This window comes from Sinocyclocheilus rhinocerous, unplaced genomic scaffold, assembly GCF_001515625.1.
Source record: "Sinocyclocheilus rhinocerous isolate Xijiao unplaced genomic scaffold, SAMN03320098_v1.1 scaffold2792, whole genome shotgun sequence".
Classification (NCBI taxonomy): Eukaryota; Metazoa; Chordata; class Actinopteri; order Cypriniformes; family Cyprinidae; genus Sinocyclocheilus; species Sinocyclocheilus rhinocerous.
Genome location: NW_015648609.1, coordinates 171,978 through 185,737, shown reverse-complemented (window position 1 = coordinate 185,737; position 13,760 = coordinate 171,978). Strand labels below are relative to the sequence as shown.

At 33.9% G+C, this 13,760-nt stretch overlaps 1 protein-coding gene across 1 annotated transcript in view; it reads right to left on the bottom strand.

Annotated features, from left to right (window-relative positions):
* LOC107709930 (N-acetyl-beta-glucosaminyl-glycoprotein 4-beta-N-acetylgalactosaminyltransferase 1-like) overlaps positions 1–13,760 on the bottom strand; it is a 188,446-nt gene that overhangs the window by 40,670 nt on the left and 134,016 nt on the right. The window contains exon 8 of the mRNA XM_016514600.1: positions 1,802–1,880. Within this exon, the coding sequence (XP_016370086.1) occupies positions 1,802–1,880 (79 nt within the window). The remainder of the gene's footprint in view (positions 1–1,801; positions 1,881–13,760) is intronic.

The following is a 13,760-nucleotide window of genomic DNA, read 5'->3' as shown; positions in this document are numbered from 1 at the left end:
TTAGCTCCAACTTGCCTCAACACACCTGACTGGAAGTTTCTATGCCTAGTAAGAGCTTGATTAGCTGGTTCAGGTGTGTTTAATTAGGGTTGGAGCTAAACTCTGCAGGACACCGGCCCTCCAGGACCGAGTTTGGACAGCCCTGAACTAGGCCACGTGCTGACACAAGACAACATAGACACAAGAAACAAACACAAGACAAAAAGAGTAAAAATCCCAATAACTCAAATCAAGTATTTCTAATTATTCTAAGCTTTTTTTAATGAAAGGAATCCATGCAAAAATACCCTCATAAAGATAAAAATGTGCTCCTAAAACTAAATTTCAAGGGCAAATATTACAAAAGTCAATTTCTAACACTGATATGGATCCATTTAGACAGGAAAGATTTTCTGAATGACCTTTAAAATGGCCAAACACAGATAGTTTTGTTTATATGTGCTGTTTAGAGGTGGGTTATCAAAAATATATTTTGCCACAAAGACGTGTGCATTTTTTATTGCTGTCATCATTTATTATTTCATTTAATTATATTTGTATAATATTATGTAATTTTTTCATGCATATTTTAATTTATAATTTACAATGATTAATTTCTATATTTTCTGTATTTCTATATATATAGCTGTGGTTTGTATTAATTTATTTAACAAATCAGTATTTGAACGTGAACATGTACAAGACATTGAACATGTGGAAGTGCTGAGAATTAATCTGAGCAAAAACAAACAATAAAATAAAATGTATTCATGTTTTAATATATCAATATTGCATTATTTATGTAATCAAATTTATAAAAAAAAAATGAAATAAAATAAAATAAAAAAAGTAGTTGACCAACTCAATGCTGGTCACCCACTCTTAAAAACCCAAAGAGAGGCTTTGAAAGGTTTTCAGCTCTCTCAGGCCGACTAAATGGACTCTTATCAAAGCTGTGAGTGAAAGCAGATATGACCATTCAGTTTCTTTAGCCTCTATTCTCAATCGTCAGAATAGCCTGTGGACTGAAAAGACTGGTATAACAGCATTCATCAAAGTGGACAATAACAGCTGTTTTGGATCAAGTATTTCTAATTATTCTAAGCTTTTTTTAATGAAAGGAATCCATGCAAAAATACCCTCATAAAGATAAAAATGTGCTCCTAAAACTAAATTTCAAGGGCAAATATTACAAAAGTCAATTTCTAACACTGATATGGATCCATTTAGACAGGAAAGATTTTCTGAATGACCTTTAAAATGGCCAAACACAGATAGTTTTGTTTATATGTGCTGTTTAGAGGTGGGTTATCAAAAATATATTTTGCCACAAAGACGTGTGCATTTTTTATTGTTGTCATCATTTATTATTTCATTTAATTATATTTGTATAATATTATGTAATTTTTTCATGCATATTTTAATTTATAATTTAAAAAAAGTAGTTGACCAACTCAATGCTGGTCACCCACTCTTAAAAACCCAAAGAGAGGCTTTGAAAGGTTTTCAGCTCTCTCAGGCCGACTAAATGGACTGTTATCAAAGCTGTGAGTGAAAGCAGATGTGACCATTCAGTTTCTTTAGCCTCTATTCTCAATCGTCAGAATAGCCTGTGGACTGAAAAGACTGGTATAACAGCATTCATCAAAGTGGACAATAACAGCTGTTTTGGCACTGCAGATAATGGCTAGTGAAGGATTCCTGATTGTGCATGTTTAGATGGGATAAACAGAAGCTGAATTGGGAAGCGCTGTGTGGTCTGAAGCACATTAAGAGACATTTCTGAAACTCTGAGCTTGAGTTGAGCTGATTCAAAACTCACCCCGACTTCAACGTGATCCGAGCCTTTGTCGTCCTGCTTGTGGAGAATCTCAAAGTAGTACCGTCTGGAGGCCATAAGACTGAAGAGGAAAGAACCGACATGAAATCTTAATGCCTTTCATTTGTAAGTCCAGTATTTTTATTACTGCATTATCATATCATATTGTATCTCATCATATCCTATATTGTAATGTTGTAGCATAACATATTAAAGCAATAAAGTGGATAGCTACATTCAGAAAATGGCAACAACAGCAATATGATAAAAAGCAGCAATGTTCAGTAAAGTTATGTTTATTAATGCTAATAATTGGAAAGCAGTTACTTTGCCAAGTGATTCAAGTTTGTGTGTCTGTGAGTTGTTTACAGTTGCCAAGCAACACAAAAACTATTAAATATTAATATAGAATGTGTGGCCACATGTTTGCATGCATTTCACAACGCCTTCAAACTTCAACTCAGAATTTACAGCCAGAACTGTAATATTTTGCATCTATATATAAATGGAACAAAACAGTGTAGCAAATCATATTTTGTTGTCATGTACCACATACTATATCATATCACATCACAGATCATTGTACTGTAGTGTTTTAAATTGCATCATATATTGCAACAGTGAATTATATATCACGACATATCTTATGTTATACTGTATTACTCTATTGAATTATGCAATATGGGACATGAGATATTGTTGTAATATATCTGAAGACCACCATATCATATAATATATCATATAATATATGGAATTTGCATTATTCTGTATCATATCATATCGTATCAAATAAATAACACCTATTGTGTTGTATTATATCAAATATAATATCACATATTTTTGTGTCATATATTTACAAAATGTCAATCATTTCAGTACTTGTCAAAAGATTGATAACATTATGCTTTTTAAATGTTTTTAATTAAGTCTCTTATGCTCACCAAGTAAGTCTGGTTAAAAAGAAAAAGAAAAAGAAACAGTAATATTGTGAAATATTATTACTAATTAAAATAATGTTTTCTGTTTCAATATATTACAAAATGTAATTTATTCCTGTGATGCAAAGCTGAATTTTCAGCATCATGAGCCTTCAGAAAACATTCTAATATGCTGATTTGCTGCTCAATAATTATTGGTTCTCAGTTATTAATAATGGTTATTATCAATGTTAAAAAGTTTTTGCTGCTTAATATTTTGTGTAAACATTTTTTCAAGATTCTTTGATGAATAAAAAGTTCAAAAGACAGCATTTATTTGAAATGGGAAACTAGAATTATAAATTATAAGTGTCTTTACTGTCACTTTTGATTGTGTCCTTGCTCAATAAAATAATTTATTTATTTTTTAAAAACTGAGCGTTAGTATATATTATTTCATAATGTATGATATTTCATGTTCAGAAAGATATGGGAGTGAACACACCTGTGTTGTTTGTGTATGAGTAAATGTTTGCTCTCTGCTGTGACTCTCATCTCATCAAAATCACATCTCCTCAAATGGGCCACATCTGCTGTTAAAGCAGCACAATTACAGCCCTGCTTGATTCCACACCTTATTACACCTCCGAATGTGACACATTACAAACATCACTCACTGCTCATGTCATTCACTCACAACTGAAGAGTATTTAACACACAGCCCAGGTCTTATATTTACATGCACTAATTATTTTATATTTGTTTTGTTTTTTTGGTGCCCTGGCAATTTGAGAGATGATCTTTGAGACATGAGGTTCCTTATGAGTAAATTTTCTCTCGCATATTCATGAGCGCTGCTAATGCATGAGACATAATTCAGCTCAGATGCTAACGTCTTGTTTGCTCCAGTGGGTCTATGAAATACTGTGGAAAAGAGATAAAGAACTGACAAATTGAAAAGCAAGAGAAAAACTGAGAAACTTTATAATGTAATATAATATGATTTATACTTCAACATCTAAAAACCTCAGCTAGTTTTGTAGTTATATATCTATTACCTATATCTATATATTATCTATTATTTATTTATAATAAATATATAATTTATATATTTATTTATAAATAATAGATTTGTGTGTGAGTGTGTGTAATACAAAAAACTATAATTTATAAATAATAAATAAATAAATATGAAATGTGAGCAAAATGTAGAGAGAACCCACTATATTATTTAATAATATAATGTAATAATATAATATAATAATATATATAATTAAACACCTAAGTTAGTATACATTTATAAATGTATGTAAATAAACACATAATTATAAAACAAATTAAATAATAATAAATAAATTATATAAATTAAAAAATTATATATATATTTAAAGCAAAAGCAATGCAGGAAATACACCATGCATAACCTGTAATTACTAACCTAGACTACTATTATTATATAATATAATATATAACATAATGTAATTAAACATACTATCATAAATGTATAAATAAAAAAGTACATAAATAAACAACATTTAGATTAAAATAATCTTTACATATTTATATTGTTATATAATTATATTTATAAAATAAATAAACAATAAATGTAAAAATAAATACATGCAAACAAACCTTACAACAACTTCACCTGACAACAACTTTCAGTGACACTCTGAGATGCAGTTGGGTGTGTTATGACCAGTGTTGGGCTCATTACTCCAAAAATGTAATTTATTATTCGTTACTCCTTTTAAAAGTAATATTATTACTTTACTCATTACTATCTGGCAACAGTAATAATTTACACTACGAGTTACATTACTTTTCCTTCACGCCCCACAGAAGCTGTAATTGTGTATCTTCCCAATCAAATTCTTCTAAGATGTTACTAACAATATATTTCTGCCTCATCATTTGACCAAAATCTACATTGAATCGCAAACAGAAGTTTTTACAAACACTCAATGGTGATTGATAGCGACTTTTGAGTAAAACTGTTGTATTAATTTCCATGTGTAGTTTGAAGCTAATTGTAGCTATAATTTCTTTGTTACCCAAATATGATGATATTTCATGAAGTATTTTATCAAAAGATATCACATAAGTTCATAATATTTTTAATTATAGTAATATAATTTATACTGGGATCAGAGGGATGTGGGTGGGCAAGCCATGTAATGCCAGAGTAAAGTAATGCCACAACTGACACATCTGTGTTCAGATCAGCTTTTCTCATGACAAAATCAGTGTAATGGCAATATTCCCATCCCCTGAATGTAAGCTTTTCCATATTCCAAGCTTTCCTGATGTACTGGTGACTTCATGTGCCTGTGCGAGTCGTGAAAATTATGAAAATAAATCTAGGGAATTATTGGATAGTTGGATTTCAAATCAGTAGGGGTTGAGGCATCAAAAGTAACTAGCTGTTTTATGGATGGTAACTGTAATATTATTACAGTAACTAGTTACTAGTAACTACTGCCCAACACTGGCTATGACTGGCACTAGGGGGTCTCGTCCCCTCATATCAAACACTGCAGTAATGTACTGTAAAATTACTGATAGAAAAAAAACCATTATTGAAAACGAGAAGAACCTTAAGAGCCAGAGAGACAAAAAGGAGGAACCGATAAAACGTGTGCGTGAGTAAAAGAGGAAAAACAGGAAGTGTGAGAAAGACTGCAGTAAAAGTAGAAAATAGAGGCTCTCAGCGGGAGAAGGTGAAATTCTTGAGAGCGTGAGTGGGCCGAGAGCTCTCCGATTGAGAATTACAGTCAGAGGAGGGTGTCGTTGACAGTGCAATTTCCTCAACTTCACACCGACTGATTCACTCTGCCCGTCTCATATTCCACACTACAATCAATCACAGCATGTGTGCCGGCATCCTGCCAAAACAAAGAGGACCTTCAGAACACAGGAGATCTGTGGACTACTGCTCGGTTCTCAAACCTAGTGAGCTGTCCACCTAGGCAACATTTGTAGGCACCACTGTTGAAAAGGCTGTTTTAAATCATAAATTGTATTTGGTTGTATTGTGAGTATTTGCAGCGTGTTTCTGTATTTGGTTGTGTTGCGAGTATTTGCAACGCGTTTCTGTATTTGGTTGTGTTGTGAGTATTTGCAGCGCGTTTCTGTATTTGGTTGTGTAGCGAGTATTTGCAACACGTTTCTGTATTTGGTTGTGTAGCAAGTATTTACAGCGCGTTACTGTATTTGGTTGTGTTGTGAGTATTTGCAGTGCATTTCTGTTTTTGCAGCATGTTTCTGTATTTGATTGTGTTGCGAGTATTTGCAACATGTTTCTGTATTTGGTTGTGTTGTGAGTATTTACAGTGTGTTTCTGTATTTGGTTGTGTATATTTGCAACGCGTTTCTGTATTTGGTTGTGTTGTGAGTATTTGCATTGCATTTCTGTTTTTGCAGCGTGTTTCTGTATTTGGTTGTGTTGTGAGCTGTTGCAGCGCGTTTCTGTATTTTGTTGTGTTGCGAGTATTTACAGCGCTTTCTGTATTTGGTTGTGTTGCGAGTATTTACAGCGCTTTCTGTATTTGGTTGTGTTGCGAGTATTTACAGCGCTTTCTGTATTTGGTTGTGTTGCGAGTATTTACAGCGCTTTCTGTATTTGGTTGTGTTGCGAGTATTTACAGCGCTTTCTGTATTTGGTTGTGTTGCGAGTATTTACAGCGCTTTCTGTATTTGGTTGTGTTGCGAGTATTTACAGCGCTTTCTGTATTTGGTTGTGTTGCGAGTATTTACAGCGCTTTCTGTATTTGGTTGTGTTGCGAGTATTTACAGCGCTTTCTGTATTTGGTTGTGTTGCGAGTATTTACAGCGCTTTCTGTATTTGGTTGTGTTGCGAGTATTTACAGCGCTTTCTGTATTTGGTTGTGTTGCGAGTATTTACAGCGCTTTCTGTATTTGGTTGTGTTGCGAGTATTTACAGCGCTTTCTGTATTTGGTTGTGTTGCGAGTATTTACAGCGCTTTCTGTATTTGGTTGTGTTGCGAGTATTTACAGCGCTTTCTGTATTTGGTTGTGTTGCGAGTATTTACAGCGCTTTCTGTATTTGGTTGTGTTGCGAGTATTTACAGCGCTTTCTGTATTTGGTTGTGTTGCGAGTATTTACAGCGCTTTCTGTATTTGGTTGTGTTGCGAGTATTTACAGCGCTTTCTGTATTTGGTTGTGTTGCGAGTATTTACAGCGCTTTCTGTATTTGGTTGTGTTGCGAGTATTTACAGCGCTTTCTGTATTTGGTTGTGTTGCGAGTATTTACAGCGCTTTCTGTATTTGGTTGTGTTGCGAGTATTTACAGCGCTTTCTGTATTTGGTTGTGTTGCGAGTATTTACAGCGCTTTCTGTATTTGGTTGTGTTGCGAGTATTTACAGCGCTTTCTGTATTTGGTTGTGTTGCGAGTATTTACAGCGCTTTCTGTATTTGGTTGTGTTGCGAGTATTTACAGCGCGTTTCTGTATTTGGTTGTGTAACGAGTATTTGCAGCACGTTTCTGTATTTGGTTGTGTAGCAAGTATTTACAGCGCGTTACTGTATTTGGTTGTGTAACGAGTATTTGCAGCATGTTTGTGTATTTGGTTGTGTTGCGAGTATTTGCAACATGTTTCTTTATTTGGTTGTGTTGTGAGTATTTGCAACATGTTTTCTTTATTTGGTTGTGTAGCGAGTATTTACAGCGCGTTTCTGTATTTGGTTGTGTAGAGAGTATTTGCAGCACGTTTCTGTATTTGGTTGTGTTGCAAGTATTTGCAGTGCATTTCTGTTTTTACAGTACATTTCTGCGCGTTTCTGTATTTGGTTGTGTTGTGAGTATTTGCATTGCATTTCTGTTTTTGCAGCGCGTTTCTGTATTTGGTTGTGTTGTGAGTATTTGCATTGCATTTCTGTTTTTGCAGCGTGTTTCTGTATTTGGTTGTGTTGTGAGTATTTGCAGTGCATTTCTGTTTTTGCAGCACGTTTCTGTATTTGGTTGTGTTGCGAGTAATTGCAACATGTTTCTGTATTTGGTTGTGTTGCGAGAATTTACAGCGCGTTTCTGTATTTGGTTGTATTGTGAGTATTTGCAGTGCATTTCTGTATTTGGTTGTGTAGAAAGTATTTGCAATACATTTATGTATTTGGTTGTTTTGCGAGTATTTGCAACGCGTTTCTGTATTTGGTTGTGTTGTGAGTATTTGCAGCACGTTTCTGTATTTGGTTGTGTTGGGAGTATTTACCGCACGTTTCTGTATTTGGTTGTGTTGCGAGTATTTGCAGCGCGTTTCTGTATTTGGTTGTGTAGCGAGTATTTGCTGCGCGTTTCTGTATTTGGTTGTGTAGCGAGTATTTACCGCGCGTTTCTGTATTTGGTTGTATTGCAAGTATTTTCAGCGCATTTCTGTATTTGATTGTGTTGCGAATATTTACAGCGCATTTCTGTATTTGGTTGTGTAGTGAGTATTTGCAGCACGTTTCTGAATTTTGCTGTGTTGCAAGTATTCGCAGCGCGTTTCTGTATTTGCTCACGCTGTGCACATTTGCAGTTTTCATACGTCATTCGTAATTCTTCAAAGAATGGCATTGGCTTATAAAAGAAAAGGTTTGGAGTTTATGCTGGATCAATGTGCAGGACTGTCTCAGAGGTGCGTGTGTGTGTGTGTGTGTGTGTTTCATTCACATGTCCAGAGATGATGAACAGAGCCACAGTCAGACTGAGAGAGAGCGATAGAGAGGACAAGCTCCTAATTGTCTGACTAATTGCAATCTCTGACTCAGTCTCTCAGTAAATGTGTCGAGTCGAGCCCAGACATGAAGATGAATGCGAGGAAGAATCTAACAACCTCATTACCGTCACACTCTGTGCCAACAAGATCTTTCACAAATCATTGTACTTTATGTTGTCCAACAGAACAACATTTCAGCACAGAAACAAACAGCAAATTGCTTATCTGGTTCCACAATGTGGCTTTAACAGCAGAAGCAAGAGACAAAAATGGAAAATATATGATATGGCACTTGAGCAAAACATTCAAACTTCAGATTCTTCACAAATAGAGCGGGCCAGTGCCTTTGTCAATAATTCAGATGCTCTGATGGGCGGATCGTCTCCCTTTGCATGCAGCAAAAATAGCCAGGAAAACACAGTGTCTCTACTGACAGCAAAGTCAGATGGAAGCACATTACATTGAAGTCTGACTTTATCAGAGTGGACAGTGTTTTTTAATTTAAAGTCAACATGAAATACAACACAATTTACTTGTATAATGTGATACATTTATGAGAAAAACAGGATAAGTTAAAAACAAAATAGGACAGGACTACTTGATTTATTAATTGTGAATTAATTTGATGATGAAAAGATGGATCAATGGTATATATATATATATATACTGAACAAAATTATAAACGCAACACTTTTGTTTTTGCCCCCATTTTTCATGAGCTGAACTCAAAGATCTAAGACTTTTTCTATGTACACAAAAGGCCTATATATATATATATATATCTAGTTATATATATATATACAATAAAAAAACTTAACATTTAATTACTCTAAAAATGTCATGTTATAAAACCATTAAAAGTAATAACAGATTTTATTTAAATGATGTATCTTGATCACTACATAAATAAATAAACTTGTTTTTTTTAATGTAATCAAAAATTTCATTAGGTTTTTTTGAAGAGTCACACCACATGATATTTTAAAACATCTACTTTGCCTTAAAAAAGTTCAAATGATATCATATTTTGAGATTTTTTTTCCCTTCATGTTGGTCGTACCACATGACTTTGCAGTCAATCTGCAAACATTGATATGCAGTGGTACAGTTTTAATAAATACATTTTTTAAAGAAATAATAATGAAAATTATGCCAAACTTAATATGTTTTTCTTTTCAAGAATTTATTTCTTTTAATTAAGCTTTTATCCACATTATAATATCAGGACAATTGTATCATCCTGACATTTTTGGCTGTATGCCCTCTAAAAATAAATAAATGAATAAATAACATACCATAAAAAGTGTATTAAGTCATTTTAAGATATTTTGGGATAAATTAACAGATACAGACTGGTGACATCAGAACAAAAAAGAAAGATTTTGACCCCAAAAAAATGTGAAGCAAATATTTACTTTTTTTTTTTTTTGGAACAATGTATGCCACTAAATTAAAATCACAAACATAAATTAAGTAAATAAAGCCAATTTTTATTTCACTTTGACTTTAAATGGAATGAATGTAGTTAGAAAATACTGAGTGACAGCTTAATATGGGCTGAATTTGCAGCCCTGTTATTTGAAACAACATAGCAAATATTGCCCTTTTTTCAAAGGTTTTGATTTGTAAAGTGATCTGGCAGACCTATACGACAACATTGTAGACCTATGTATGCTTCATCTGAAGATGGTCTAAGAAAAATCGAACTTGAGTTGAATCCAAGCAGTTTTATCGACTGACTTGCTTAGACTTTTAAACATGCGTCGCTGCTGCAGTGTTGACACCCTTGACTTTGACTTCATCATACTAATGAACTCCACAAACTCTCGGGCAGCGTCGGTATCATTAAGATTCACATAGTTTCAGCTCTGTGTATGTGTAGCGTGCCATATTAATGTGAAGTGCGTGGTTCCTGGGATCTCAGCCACTTCACAGCAGACATCAGACTGTGGTGTTGTAAAATATATTAAATTAATCATCATAAATTCTACTTGTAATATTAAAAATCAAGAAGAACAACAATTTTCTAAGTAAAATGTACACATTTAATTCATGTAATTAATGAACTGCGTGAGAAGAGTAACTCTTATTAATATTTACTTGTAATATTTATCTGTTTTATAGTCATTGCACATAAATCTAGAAATATTAAGTAAATTTTAATCTAAAAGTTCATCGCGCTTGAATTCGCGCATGCGTGTTTGGACCCACGCTTTGAATCAGAGGGACGGTTGGGCTTGTCACGGAGGAGATGCATGGCTGGATTTTCTCGTGTTTAAGGTAAGTTTGCCTTTCTGTTTTAGATTTCTGATTTGTAATACTTTGGTCCGTGTGCATTTCGATAGTTTGATTCTTGTTTGCTTGACTCATTATACTGTACACTAACGTTCATATTAATCACATAACCTCATTAAAGTTAACTTGCGTGCGTTCACAGTGAGTGATATTTCAGCGAAAATGTTTTCAATAGTTCAGAGATTCACAAAGCTGTTTTTCACGTAAAAACTTGAGCACAATTGGAAATTACTGTAACTGCTAGCTAGCTAACATCGTTACTAAATAAAACAATCGCATAGTTTAGCATAATGCTAGTTTCTGCTCTTTCAAACAGTCGACTGACGTAATAGAGAGCGTTTAGACCAATAACATTGTAGTAATCTCATTAATTGTTGTGTTTTGTCGCTATGCTAAGCTAACATACTACCTAACCCTAAAGCACCTGTTGCCACCAGCGATTGTTTTATAGGACTAATTTTGAAAAGTGTGAATAGAAAGTGTTATTGTGTGATTTGTGATAAAGGTATAGACCAGAGGTTCTCAACTCTGGCGCTGTATGTCCCTACAGAGCAACCTGTAACTTTCTAGTAATCTTGAAGACCCTGATGATCTTGTTCATGTGTGTTTGATTAGGGTTAGAGCTAAACTCTGCAGGAAAGTGGACCTTGCGGGCCAGAGTTGAGAACCCCTGGAGACAAAATGAATACAGTTTATGTGGTTATATTAATCAAAAAAAAAAAAAGAGCAATGTTTACATAGGGAGTAATATATATTCACAAAACTATGTAAATGGGACATCTCGATCAAAACATATAATAAAATCTACTTATTTACTTCAGTAAATAGTAGGATTTACTTAATATTTTTATAAATGCAAGGTTCCTGTCTATAAAATAATAAATAAACTTTACTTAATTACTTTAAATAAACACTTTTAAATTAAATATAATTACGTAATATTTACTTAATTAGGGTGCAATTAGATTTAATTTCTTCATGAATGTTAAGTTTAGTAAGTAGATTTTACTTAATAATAGTGAGTAAGTTGTACTTGATATTAGAGCAGTAAAATTTACTTAAAATGTGTTCGTGCAATTTGTTACCAAATTTATTTTAAGTAAATCTTAATAGTTATTTTTTTCAGTGCAGAGAGAGTAGGGGTTTAGAATCCAAGGAGCATCAGCTACCATCAATTAACTGCATTACTGTTTCATCTTAAAGAGAGATATGTGAGATATGTGAGTTTGGGGTCTCTTTGATATTCTGGACTCTAGATATGGCTCAGATCCCTCTTTCAATGCAAGTCTATGGGGTCTGTTTTATTATATAAATTTCGCAATTCACAGTGAATCAGAAACAAACAGTGGGACCAGTGTAGTCCTGATTCACTAACAAATGCCTCTTATGAAATAGTTCTTTTTAGTGAATCAAAAACATGCAGCGTAGCCAGAGACTCTTGTATGTCAGTTCCTTTTAGTACATAAATGTAAAAAATGCAGTGTAAGCAGTGTAGGCTGACTCATGAATGACTCTTATGAGCCGGTTCTTTAAATGAACAGTTCAAAAATAACCAAAATATACAGTGCATACAGTAAATGAATGACAATGCATCAATCAAATGAAATCATCTGAATTTCATAAGATCTGAGATCTTATGAATCAGATTCAAATTTAAACTGAAAATCTGTATTGATACCCATCATTACAAATCATAAACTGAAGTGGCAGGATTTCCAGGCTCAAATGACACAGCACTTTTGTGGAAATGCCAGACTCCTCACTAAAAACCCTCGGATATGTCAGCCTCTATATCTCTCTGCTGTTAAAGGGCAGAAACAGATCTGCTGTATCAAGGGGTGAGTCACATCCAGTGGAATCCACCTCTATATCCTCACTCCGGTCTTTGCCTTTCCACAGGCATTAAGGCCACCTGTTCTTCCCACACACCATTTGTCCTCCAATCGCATCATTATCCAATCACATAAGCAGCACTAATCTAATGGAAAGCCCATCAGAGACTTCATGATTGAGATCTCATGTTCGTCAGCCATTTGATGAAAGTGTATACCTTTCCTACAAAAGTACTTTGAGAGACGATCAAGCTTCTAAGAAGATGAGAACACAGAGGAAATTATTGCATGCAGAAAAAAAAGGTTGCCAGGTATTCCCAGAAATGGAAAGCCTCGCATCTTCCTGAATCCTGTTGGCCTTCAAGAAGAGTTCTCAGAAGGTTTCAAAGGAACATTCAGACAATGACCTCTTAATTTACCATAAAATCCTTTATATTTAGCTTGTTCCTCTGATATATTCAAAAGACATGTATTACCGTATTGGCCCGAATATAAGACGACCCTGATTATAAGACGACCCCCCCTTTTTCCAGATGTACCTTTTGGAAAAAGGCTTTTTAAAAACCAAATCTTGTTTTTTCTCAGTAAAACACATTTTGTCTTCAATTATTTTCATATTGCATATTTTTCCTATTTTAATTTTTGTTTTGAAAGTATGGTAAAAACTGGTAAAATATACCAACAATCACATTAAAAAAAATATACACTTTTTGATATACCATAAAAAAAAAAAAAAAACAGGTAGCCCATCTGAATGAGGACATTTAGGCTATCCATCTAATAGTAGCCCACCAAAATCTTATTAACAGTAGAAGTAAAATCTTACTGTAGTCTTCAAATCTGGGTACTGTCTTACGTTTTAAAATCACAAAGGGAGTTTGGTCCCATCAGGCTAAAATGACAGTCACGACTCATGCAGCTGTAAGGTTTTCTGCTTCTTTTGTTTTTACTCGCGATCTTTACAACACCATTACATTACGTATTTCATGGCACACTCGTTTTATGCGGTTTTGGCGCCACCTAGTGTTGTGGGTGTATTATTGACATGTCAAAGTCTAGACCCTGAATATAAGACGACCGCGTTTTTTCAGATGTATTTCCAAGAAAAAAATATCATCTTATATTCGGGACAATACGGTATATATATATATATTAAAAAAAACAAAAAAAAACAGAACACTTACCTCCTTGGAGGTAATAGC